General features: G+C 43.5%; 1 protein-coding gene across 3 annotated transcripts in view; it reads left to right on the top strand.

Annotated features, from left to right (window-relative positions):
* LOC144719461 (ARF GTPase-activating protein GIT2-like) overlaps positions 1-12,200 on the top strand; it is a 71,511-nt gene that overhangs the window by 32,259 nt on the left and 27,052 nt on the right. For all 3 annotated transcript variants that reach the window (XM_078595392.1, XM_078595391.1, XM_078595390.1), the window contains exons 4-7: positions 3,097-3,209; positions 7,635-7,740; positions 8,378-8,464; positions 11,833-11,963. In XM_078595392.1, the coding sequence (XP_078451518.1) occupies positions 3,097-3,209; positions 7,635-7,740; positions 8,378-8,464; positions 11,833-11,963 (437 nt within the window). The remainder of the gene's footprint in view (positions 1-3,096; positions 3,210-7,634; positions 7,741-8,377; positions 8,465-11,832; positions 11,964-12,200) is intronic.

The raw sequence follows: 12,200 nt of genomic DNA, 5'->3' as shown, positions 1-12,200 counted from the left end.
TAGCCGCAATGTTTTATCGCCCATATAATATTCCAGTACCGCACTCGTGTTGTCCATTACATGGATGGCCCACGATGTAGAGATGGCACATGTCAATAATCTGATAAACGAACAGCATGGGTCTTAAGACAAATCTGCTCTAGAGTTGTGCACTTTGAAAAATCCTGCTGGTTAGCGTGTCTCAAATCATAAAATACATTTTAGCATTCATGTGGAGAGGGGGAACCGTATTAATTTGTAATGTAGAGCCCTTTGTCAAGTAACAGAACCATGAAGGCCCCCCTCTATAGCCGCGTTGGTTATGGGGGTTGTCACACCATACTTCACCATGCTGGTCAATATGGGGGGGTCACGGGGCCCAGATTTAGTTCCAATATTATTTGCGCAGATGATTTCCATGGCTGAGAATCGAGCGCAGGTCATTCGGTTCATCGTGCACTGCAATAACCACCAGTCAATTCTGTACCAACCCATTAGTTTCATAACACCAAAGTTTAAGTGCGAATTAAATAGTTTGCACCCAAATATACGTCTGTATACTCCAATCTGTTTTTATTAATAAATTGCCAAATATGATCCAAGACATGCAAGAATCGGGTCCATCTTATTCTCCCCACAGTATAATTAAGAGGTACCGACCTAGTTTTGTGGCTTACACCTCCAAATACAATGCAAGACGATTTAGCCAGATTGCTTTTAAGGTGAAAAGCATCGATGGTACACGTGATTTGAAACCCATTGACAGAGCCATTAAATACAAACTTGAAGAGCAATTTGTATGTCAGTGGCCTCGATTTTTTTTAAGTTCAAAATCTTTCTTGGTGGCAGGTATTGACAAGTCTGAGTGCTTTAAAAATGGCACTTTTCTGCTGGTAGTGCCAAAGGAGCTTTTTCCTTAATTTCAGCAGTGGGACGCCAATCCCTGTGCATGCATACGCACGAGTAGGCGCTTACTAGCAGCAAGTGCCTAAAATATACTCTTAGTTCTTTCGGTAAAGTCACGTAGGTAAAAAATTAAATAAAAATTAATAAAAATAAAACAATAAAAATCACGACGTTTCGGAGGCAACACACGCTTCCGTCTTCAGGTGAAACCGTCACAGCAAAATATCTGTACCTGCCTAAAATATGCAGGATCCTCAAAAAAAAAGTCCTGAAACTCGTGGCTTTCATAGATGTCAATTATTACACTGGTCAACAAAAAAAAATATTTCTGGCCTGGACTTTTGCAGCTGTTTTAGACTAATTTCAGGGTGCTGGTTCCAAATCTGATCTCAGATTTGCTCCATCACATCTCATTTTTATGCTATCGGCATACCTCATTTTCATTGATTTTACCCAAAATTAACTTTGTTACTTATGATTGCAAGTTGTTGCGAGTCAGTGACTGCTTTAGTGTTAAAATATGGTGCTGTATTTTTAGGATAGTGTGTTTATAATATCATTTTATGTATATATCCACATTTATTAAATATTTTTCTTCTGCAGTTTTTATTGAAAATGCAATATTTGATATCTCAAAAACCTGATGTGATAGACAAAAACTGATGCCAGATTTGGAATCAGCACCCCAAAATTATCTTAAAACCATTGGAATACATTATGCCAGAAAAAGTGTGTTGACCAGTGTTATCAACAGGCACTCACACCCACCTCCACAATCCACCAGATAACACCTCATGCCACCTCAGCAATCGGCTTGAGACAACGCCTCCACACCATCCAGCAGTTGTCCAATCTTTGAGCCCCAGCCACAAAGGGTTCCGTTCCACAAGTTTTGGTAGCGTATGCAATTAAACTTCCTGTTGTTCAGGCCAAGGCACAGTCGTCGGGCAGTGGGGAGCAGACCTGACGACATTTGTCATGGCGCTTTCGCACGTAGCAGGAAACTCACAAGCAGGTTTGCCATGTTCTCCTCCCACTTTGCCACCTTGGGTTGGTTGGAAATGCTTCATTTTAACTCTTAAGTTTAAAATTAGTTTTTCCATCCTGCCATGGGAAAATAAGTTACTCCTTGGCATAGGGTGTTGCAAGCGATAGACAGCCCTTTGCTTCCACCATGCGCCTACGATGCCCTGGACTTGATCTTGGCCATACGCCAGTATTCACTCGGGTCCCGACGGCCACAGGGGTGTCCCGATTACTCCCAAGGACCATTGTGTACAGCTTATTATATTAGTATAGATTTCACTCGCAGCATAATCCCTTGCAGTCCCCGGCAGGCTGTTGAGTTGACTTTGCTCGCCTTCATTCCCTATTCCTGCTGTTGTGACGACTGCCGGTAGTGCCGCCTGTCGATTGGCTTAGCGGTGGTGATGTCATCCGCCTCCTGTGTCTGCTTTTATACACAGCCCCGAGCCAATGGGAGAGCAGCTCCACTCTAAGCCGATGCACCTGGCTGTCGACAATTTCTCCCCATCAGAACTTTGCACGCGTTTTATTCAGCCAATCAGCTGCTTGAATTTGAAAAGCATTCAAAATCAACCAATGGTTAGCAAGCGTTCAATCACCTGCTGGGGAGATGAGTCAATTCTCTCTCCACACTTTCAAAATCCCACTATCAAGGTGGTAATTCTGCAGGCTGTACAGGTGACTTGCCACTTCCCCAAACGTGCAAGTTAAGCCAATCAGAGCTCAATAACATCTAATTGACTGCGCATTCATCGTTAGCCAGTGGGCTTTCCGACCACGAGACAATGCTCAATAATGGCAGTGACCCCATTGAGAGCATGGTCGAAAACCTGCCCGCCCTCCTGAGAAGTTACTGCACCACTGCACAGTGTTTGCTGTGCATTTCCACTCTGCCCTATAAACAGCCAGCAACCGGAATTAAATTCCCAGCCACAGCCATCTTCAGTGGCTCTTGATATCTGAACCAGAGTGTGGGGCCTCCCTCAGGTGAACTCCACTTTAAATGAGTATCTGGTGTGTGTTTAATCAACATCAGCAATGGGGCGGCTGGGCGTGGTCCTGTCCATACCACCTCCTCGCTTGTGTGCCACGCCATCCTTAATAGGTGCTCACGAACAGCACTTGCCAGAACCGTCTGTATTTGAAAGGCTTCATGGAAGGATCATTGTCTCCCTGTGTGTGCAGACAGTGCAGGCCCTTGTGACCAGTGGCGCCAACTCCATCTGGGAGCACTCCCTGCTGGACCCCGTGCAGATACAGAGTGGCCGACGCAAGCCCAACCCTCAGGATAAGATCCAGTGAGTGCCAGCGATGTCATTGCCGTCCGTCAAATCTCACACTGACCGCCATCAACAGGCGTGCTCACTGCCATCGCTCACCTGAATCACCCTGGGTCATGAATTTTCATTTATTGCTGTAAACATTATCATCGTGAATGTATGACCATGATCGTTCGGTGTTTTTATCACTATTAGACACAAACTTTCTGCCCTGATAGTTAATGCGGTACTCAGTATTCACTGTTAATTTTGGTTTATTCCGATATTGATTCCCATCACTATTGAAGTAATTGCAGCATTAAATTGCATTAATGAATGCCTATCGAGTATGCCAATTTAATGTTCCGTGTCTTCATTGCCGCCGTTAAGGTGGTTAAGGTGTTATCATGCGGTTGTCATTGCACAGTACACTGGCAGATGCTTGATTATACGGCTGACAAAGTCACGCTTATTGGAAAATGTCGGGAGTGGAGAAGGGAGGTAGGCCGTTTGCTTACGTTTTTTTTGCTTGGCTTTTTTTCCACCAGTGGGTCACCTTGAAAGCCACAAGCAATTATTTCTATGTTGGTTGAATAAGAAGCGTCAAATTGTATGTCAACCATCACTGTGATTTATTAGTCTAAGCAGCCGTGGATGCAACCCGTGCAGCCCGTGTTATTGGACTGCAACCAAAGCAATTATGGCAAAGACACACACATACACATACCCATTGCCGTGAATCCTTCGCCATCCGTACAAATTAGTGTTGCGAGATTGTAAATGTTAATGATTTCATAGAGTAGCTTCTTCTTTAAGTAAACCTTCGTTCGCTCGAGTCAAGATATTTATCGAGTGCCCACAATATTTGGCGTGTAAATAATTCACTCATTCCCGCCCAGCGATTCGATGACGATTCAGGGTCGAGGCTCTGTTCAAGAATCGGGGTTTTTTTGCGATAATTTTTACAAACTCATTTGCTGTTTTCTTCATACTCTTTGTTTTTTTTCGGTAAAGTCAAGTAGGTAAAAAATTAAATAAAATCAATGAAAACAACTCAAATAAATCACGACGTTTCGGGCGCAACACAAGCATCCTTCTTCAGGTGGGGACAACGTAGCGAAAGCACAACCGCTTAAGTGTGTCTTCATTTGGGTAAATGTAACATTCTCACATGGGGTCGTTTGATCCTACTTTATTATAATGTTTAGTGCGGGTTGGTCATCCTACATAGAGAGAGGAAACGGGCAGAATTAATACTGTACTCGCACCATGGATGTTCTTGGAAACAATTCATTTTTAAACAAGGCTGGTACGAGCTTTGTGTGTATATTGAACTTCGTTGGCAATGTCCGCCAAAAATGAAGTGGTGTTGTTAATGTCCTTCAGGCTGAAGTATCTTCCTCTTCCACGTGTCTGTCCCACTCGTGTGGGGGTCCGCTGTCCTTGCCAACCTTCCTCTGGCTGAAGTATGGCTCTGACAGAAGTTACGTGCTCATCGTAAATATTACCATTATGTGTAGGTCGTGCGGCTGCACCAATGAGAATTGCCTCGTGTCAGATACATTGGGCACAATGTAATTTGTTGTGACAATGCACGTTTCATTTGACAGACCCCATTGAAGTGTTTCATTTAGTTTTTCTCTTCCATCCGAGGTTCTGAAATAATGCTCCGTTATGGGCTTTACTTGTTGATCTGGTGCAGAAATAGATTTACTTGTGGTTTAATTTTTCCTCGGTTTAAGAATGTGAGTGCATTATTTGTTAGTCTTATGTTTGAAGAGCAAACCTCTACGTCGGTTTTTCAGTTCTGCTTAATGGCTCTCCCCGATATGTTTTACGGCTTGAATCGTGTGTTATTCGGTGTGGTGTCCAATGTCTTGGCCCAAGTGCTGGGAGCTTGTTCAGGAAATAGATTAAGCAGCTAATTTCTTTAGAACTGCTTTTTGTGTTTAGTTTATTGTCCTTCCCCCGCACCTCCAATTAGCACGGTTGGCTACGTATGGTGCGAAAGAAGTTCAACATACATACATACGTTGCCTGCCGCTGCTGGCATCACTAGTTCTTGAATGTTGGTTGAGCCTCAGCTCTCCCCAGCACATGGGGCGAAACGTTGGGCATCTTGCCGAAAACTCATCAGAGAGCTATAGCAACGAATGAAAAAACATATTATGTAAGCATCAGTTATCAATGGTGGGTGAATGTTGGCTTTGGTGGACTTTGTGCTGGGTTATTGCAAGATAAGATATTTATGCTCGTTTTTTTATTGCAGGTGAGGTTTGTATGTTTTCATATTCAAGTGTGGTGGCGCATGCTTGTAGTTCAGACAATTCGGAGGTGTGGTTTGTTGATCATCCACAAACTGAGACTGAATATCTGTGAGACGGCACCTGCTGTGCAACTTTTTTACGAGGAAGCACAGCAAATACGTTTATGATTAGGTGGACTGAGATGAAATGCTTCTTTCTGATATTTGGCGATGCATTATTTTAGTGCATCGCCAAATATCAGTGGTAATCAATGTGCTTTTGAATGTCCAGAACCGTGTGTTCTTATTTTCCCAGCTGAGAATGCATTTGTGTTACTCTTCATGCATTCTGTTATTTGACAGCCGAATGCATTTGAAAAGTGTCGTCTTGCTGGTTTTGTAACGTTTTATTCCACAGCAGTTTGTGATGATCTGAAACCATAAAACCCGGCTTGCTGGACCTTCGAGTTATTGGCTCAATTTCAGAATGCCATAACCCAACCACATGCAACATAGAGCAGTTTTATTAAATGATAATTTAAGCGTAGACCACCCAGCTCTATTACTATAATATATCTGCATCGGCTTTCAGAATGTCATAAAATAAAGGTCGAGGCAACGGTGTTTTAAAAGCGCATAGCAAGGAGCCCTGCCAAGCTGGCTGTAATTGAAAAATGTCACCACAAAAAAAGTCCACTTTTGCTTCAGTTAAAGATTACGAACTCATTTCCCCAGCACATTGGCAAGAGGAGGATGATCAGGGTGATAGATGACACCTCCATGCAGCACGTTAAATCGTGTGTGCTCTTGATACGTTCTTGTCAGACGAGCCTTGCCCTAGGGATGGATGAATTGTCGGCTTTCTAGACCGACACTTTTTGGAGTAAATTATAAATTTAGAGATATGCACCCAATTTCCTCCCATCCTCTCCGACCTCCCGCCCGACACATTTTTTCCCCCCACAGTCTCGCCAGAGACAGGTATTTGATACTAAGGAGATGCCGCCAGCGATTACACACTCGGGCGCAGCTGCCCAGCTGGAAGTTTCATACGGATGTGCTGTGTCGCCATAAATCAGCTGTTTTTAATATTGCATTTTTATTTAGCATCCCACATGTTGAACGCCAGCCCGCAGCGTTTGTGGCATGGAGGAGCAGCGATACATTTATTGTGCGCACGGATTTATGAGCTACATCTTGTGTAGCCTTCTAGCAAAATTTTAAATTGTACAATTACATTACAGGTCAAAACAATAGCAGTTGAGTTATGTTCCATACATATTTAAGTCACATTTAAAGTTATAACTAGGGTTATGAAGTTGAGTAGAATCAACTTCGTAAGGCTCGCAGGATAGTTTTCCATGTGGCCCACGTGCTTTGGAATGCGCATACAAATTTGGAATTGTGAAAATCAGCAATTATTAGTACTCTATCATTGGCTAAATGTTATCCATTATTGTGGCTATATTTCACAGGTAGGTGACAGATATAATTTTTTTGCCAGATATTAGGTAGAACTTCTATTCAAACATTTGTTTTCTGCGACGGCATTGCCGCACAAATAGTTACGACTTCCTTTATATACAAATTTTAATTTCCTGTTATATTTGCTAACTATCTGAATTATATTTGTAGAAAGTAATGTGCTTTGTGATAATAGACGCCAGATTCAAAGTGCCATAGCAATTGCGAACATTCTTGTACATTTATTCTAAGCATATTCTGGATGTCTGCTGCATTGGTAAAGTATGCTCTTTATAATTTATATCGCGTACACCAACAGGAGGTAGAAGTCATATTCATTGTCTTTCATCATTTCAAGATGCATTGAGTTTCTGTGGATTCTGGTTCAGCTTCTGAGCAGCTAATTTCTTAAATGCACAACATACGTTTGAAATTGTGCATCTAAGAATTGATTACTTATCATTCTTGCAGTTATGTTCAAAATATATGCTATGCGTGTTATCTGTAGCATAATGGCATAAACGAAACGGAACAAATTGGACAAACGGTAGAAACAGGATTGGCCACACAAACGAGACAGACTTGGAAAATTAGACAAAACATAATGCCTTCCTGAGTTGAACCGAGACCCTGAACCATAACAATGAATTGCATCTCCGTGCAATTGAATTACTTTCGTCGCGTGCCTAGTTCTGGACTGCAGAATTAGCAACGGGGTGGTGGGGAGTCTGACAAAGTCCGTGTCTGCCCTGCAGCCCCACCAAGGCTGAGTACATCCGGGCCAAATACCAGCTGCTGGCATTCGTGCACCGCTTCTCATCTCGAGATGACGAGAGTGTTACTGCCGAGGACATCAGCAAGGTATAACAAAGGCCTGAGGGTGTCGTGAAATGCGCAGTGTTATCCATGCCACAATGTTTAAGCTATGTGAAATTTCCTACATCTCGTTTATATTTAAACGCTTGGAAGGCACCGTGATCACTTATGTGTCCTATCCAGTTTTCTGTGCTGCAATATTGTCATCTGTTATGGCCAAAGTGTTTTTTCCTTGTAATTATTTTAAGAATATGGAGGGTGTTTGAAATATATTAAAGAGTTGCTTAAATACACTGGATATTAAGTGACTTGGTTTTGAGATGTACCGATAACCAAATCATTGCCCAGAATGTGCTGGATCGCATGGGATCTTGGAAACAAAGCAGTTGAGCCTGGAAAGCACTTTGATGGATGACCAGCATGCACGCCAGGTTATCATAGGTGGCCACATTCCTTTTGCAGGGTTCAGTCAATCCGTCTGCAGGAAAGCCACGCCGCTCTTGTATTCATTTAAATCGTCGTCATTGTTATTGTTATCAAATTGAGAATCCTGCAGAGGAAGTTTAAAAAAGTTGCACGGATGTTATGGCTGCACAGCGGCGCCCTCTCCCCGCCCTTCTACAGGGAGCATGCGTCTGCGTCCGCGGCGAGCACACCTTGTTGTGTTTGTCCCCGTTTGCAGCAACTGCACTCGAGTGTGCGAACTGGAAACCTGGAGACCAGCCTGCGGCTGCTGTCCCTGGGGGCCTATGCAAACTTCTTCCATACGGTGAGAATGCCACATCGCCGTGGCGAGCTGGAATACATTCGGCATCTGTTTCATTCGGCTCGAGGAGCAGCCACGGAGAGTAATGGCTAGCACACTGGACCAGCAATCCAAATGTCGCCGATTCGATTCCATCTACCGGCATTGTCAGTTGAAACAATGTACAAATTTCTCTAATCCCACCCAGCAGTATAAATGGTTATACCGCAGTTAAACTACCAACAGGTTGCGTGTAGTGGGGTAAAGTGCGGGTATATCCACCTATTGCAAGATGCCTGGCCAGCATGGAAGAGTAGGCAAAATACCTTCGACTAGAGGGCTCTCTAGAGCTTCCGCTTGTGGAGGCCCTTCCGCCAGCAATAGCGTGAGCGAGCAATTGCAGGGCTCTGCACCTTTACCGTTACCCCTTGCCTGAAACTGAAGGCCCTGACCCAGCTGATGCTGCCCGACTATTGTGTGAGCATCGTGGCCAGATGCCCATGGGAGACTTGCAGTGCGTGACTTGGGCCTGTACATTCCCAGTGGCTGCCAATGTGGATGATGAGTGATTTGTGTGAATTGTGCATTATTTAGGAATGCCTAATTTCAATAGTTATTGGGGGGGGGGGGGGGCGTTTGTTACCGTTTTTTGTTGTAATTTTATTCTCTTTTTAAATGCACAGCGCTTTGGGACATTAAATTTTGTAAAAGGTGCGATATTAAATGAATGTTGATGATGATGGCAATGAGCGCACTACTGCGTAGGATTTTAGAGTTGTGCCGCACAGTTCTCCGATGTGTTTGCGGGTTGTGCCGCGTATTGTTCGGCGTCATTTGTGACTTGCTGGAAATTCAGCTCCTGCAGAAGTTCCCAGCACACAGACATGCCAAAACAACACGTGGTACAACCCGAAAACACATCGGAAAGCGTTGATGATGAGCTTTGGAAATCTGTGGTGGTTTGCAGGATGTTATTTACTTGTGCGTTAACTCCTGACCCAAATTATTGTTTTATGTTTGTAATTGATGATTCCAATGAAATACTTTGGTACACTCACGGAAAATACATTTTTGCATGCTCATTTGCTTTGGGTAATGAATTGCACACGACTTCTATCTATTTGTGTAATTTGCTTAATGTATCTTTGTACCTGATGCTATAAGCAACATATGTAGACAAAACAATTCATCTTTATAGCTATCCAGCTTGGGGATTTATTCATCCGTACATTGTAGATCATTATTTCTAAATCTGCTCGATGAAGGTATCTGTTTTTAAAATGTCATTAATCTAGTTTTGTTCCAATTCCATTTCATTTCCCGTGCCCAGCAAATTACCTATATAGCAGCTGGTGCATTTCTTAAATTCGAGCAGGGGCGGTTTCTTCATTAGGGCGATTGGGCGACGCACCACCAATGTCATTCAACCACAGAGTCACGCTAGCCGTCACTGTCAGCCTCTGGATATAGTCCAATCAGCGTCATGTCACGTTCTGTGGAGTACCGCCTCTTTTTGGGCGATTTCACTACGGCTGAGAATCGCCCCGAGTGGCGCCATAGACTTACATTCAAAGACGGGGGCGCTGCAATGCATTCTCTATGGCTTCCGGGAGGGCATGCACTAACGTGCTTACGTCATCATACGTGCTAACGTCACCATACGTAAGCACGTTTCATCCAACAATATAATTTATCGCCACCTAGTGGAATCTTTAATAAAATAAACTTGAGTGGTTTGTTTTAATAGTGAGTATATAAACAAACAAGATGTATTGTAAGAGTCACTTTATTTTTCATTAATATTAAAGAAGTGAAGTTGCCTTTACATGCTTAAGCTGTTAATTTATTCATTGCATGGGTGGACCTTATCAATCATCCAGACATTTGCCCCCCCTTGAGAGATTTTGCAGGAGCCGCCACTGAATTCGAGCCCATATGTTTATCGTGTGATTGGATCCTGTACTTATGTTCTGCATGCCCATCAAGTGTGCAGAAGAAAGCACGAAACTTTGTCATTATTTTAAACGTTTAACTGTTAGACCGTGTTGGACAGTGTTCCACTCCTGCCACTTTAATTGCAGCAGCCTCGTATATGCGTTTGGAGGATGACATTAGAGAGTTTGGTGAATAATACCTGAGCTGCTCATGCATGAATTACCTTTGGAGTAAATCGTCTGCCATTCTGGCAGCTTTACTGTAACACTACATTGATGCAGTGAGAGAAATGCCATTGTCATGTTTTTCTGATGTACAGCCTCGGGAATCAATGCAGGGGCATTATTTTGACATTGTAGGTTAACATGGATTATGTCTGTGGGTGCTTTGACTGTGAGTGAAAGCACATAAAGGGCACATTTCTGCTGATGCTGCAAAAATTGCATATGCCAACCTGTTTCATGATGTTAGAGAAGCTTGGTGAGTTAAATGTACTTAGTCATTTAATTAATTATTTCAGGATATTGCCATGGGCAGATGAGGAGATTATGGTTCCACACAAGTGGTTACACATGCTACCCTGTGAAATTATAGGAATGGGACTAACTGAGTTGCCTGACTATAAATAATCCAGTGACCAGCTCTCCGATGTGTTTTTTGGGTTTAAGCAGCGAGTGGGCTCGACTCCTTGAATAGCACGTGATCACCATATCCGACGTTTGGTTGCCGATTTTTTTTAATCGAAGAAGATCCCAGGACATGGGGCATAACATCAGAAGTCATGCTGAGCGACACGCGCCAACAACCCAGAGGACTCACCGGAGCCGCACGGCACAATCCCAGTAACCTCGCCGACAACAAACAAAAAAACTTGACCGGCTGATGCGCTGCGTCTGCTGCAGGAGCTAAATAGATAGTTACATCGTATGAACCGTAGAAGATGTTGAAAGCTTGGGAAGGGGGTCTTCGTCCAGCAGTGGGTAGATTACGACTGGTGAGGATGATGATGATTTGTAATGATGGCAGTTGACGTATCGTCACATGCCTCGTCGTGCTGTGCTCATCTCACGTTGTTCTAAGGCCACAAGGACTGGCATGCGTTTGGCCACGTACCAAAGTGCCGTACGGTGAATTTATGCCTCTGGGCTGTGATAGGAAGTGGAAGATAAAATGTAAGTGGGCCACTAGTGTGGGCAGACATCTGCTCAGAATGGAAACGTCATTAAACAGTAATATAGTATGTATACCATATTTAACACTTATTTATCAGGTTTTTCATATCATTGTGGAAACTGTTTTATTTTTGTAAAAAAAAAAACTACAATATCATCGTGTGCACTGTTTGTATTTGTTCTGTTACCTTGTGTGAAATGTGGCTTGCATCTGTATGAAAGTTACGTCTGTGGCCCGCCCTCTCAATGCTGCTGCTGCTGCTTTCTCGCGATGTGTTGAGCCAGGATAAGGGCTCCACTCCTCTCCACGTGGCAGCTAAGGCTGGGCAGACGCTTCAGGCAGAGCTGCTGGTGGGATACGGCGCAGACCCTGGGGCTCTGGACATCAATGGAAAAACCCCCGTGGTATACGCACGGTATGTATGTATGTTGAACTTCTTTTGCACCGTACGTAGCCAACCGTGCTAATCGGAGGTACGGGGGAAGGACAACAAACTAAACACAAAAAGCAGTTCTAAAGAAATAAGTTTTCAATATAGATGTAAAAGGGCATAGCTCTCCAGTGGCTTCCTAATATCGGATGGAAGAGCATTCCAGACGGCCACAGAAGCGCATCTGAAAGCGTGCAATGCAGTGACCGTCTTTATTCGGTA

This window comes from Lampetra planeri, chromosome 6, assembly GCF_965212315.1.
Source record: "Lampetra planeri chromosome 6, kcLamPlan1.2.h2, whole genome shotgun sequence".
Lineage (NCBI taxonomy): Eukaryota > Metazoa > Chordata > Hyperoartia > Petromyzontiformes > Petromyzontidae > Lampetra > Lampetra planeri.
This window is presented reverse-complemented; position numbering and strand designations above follow the sequence as displayed.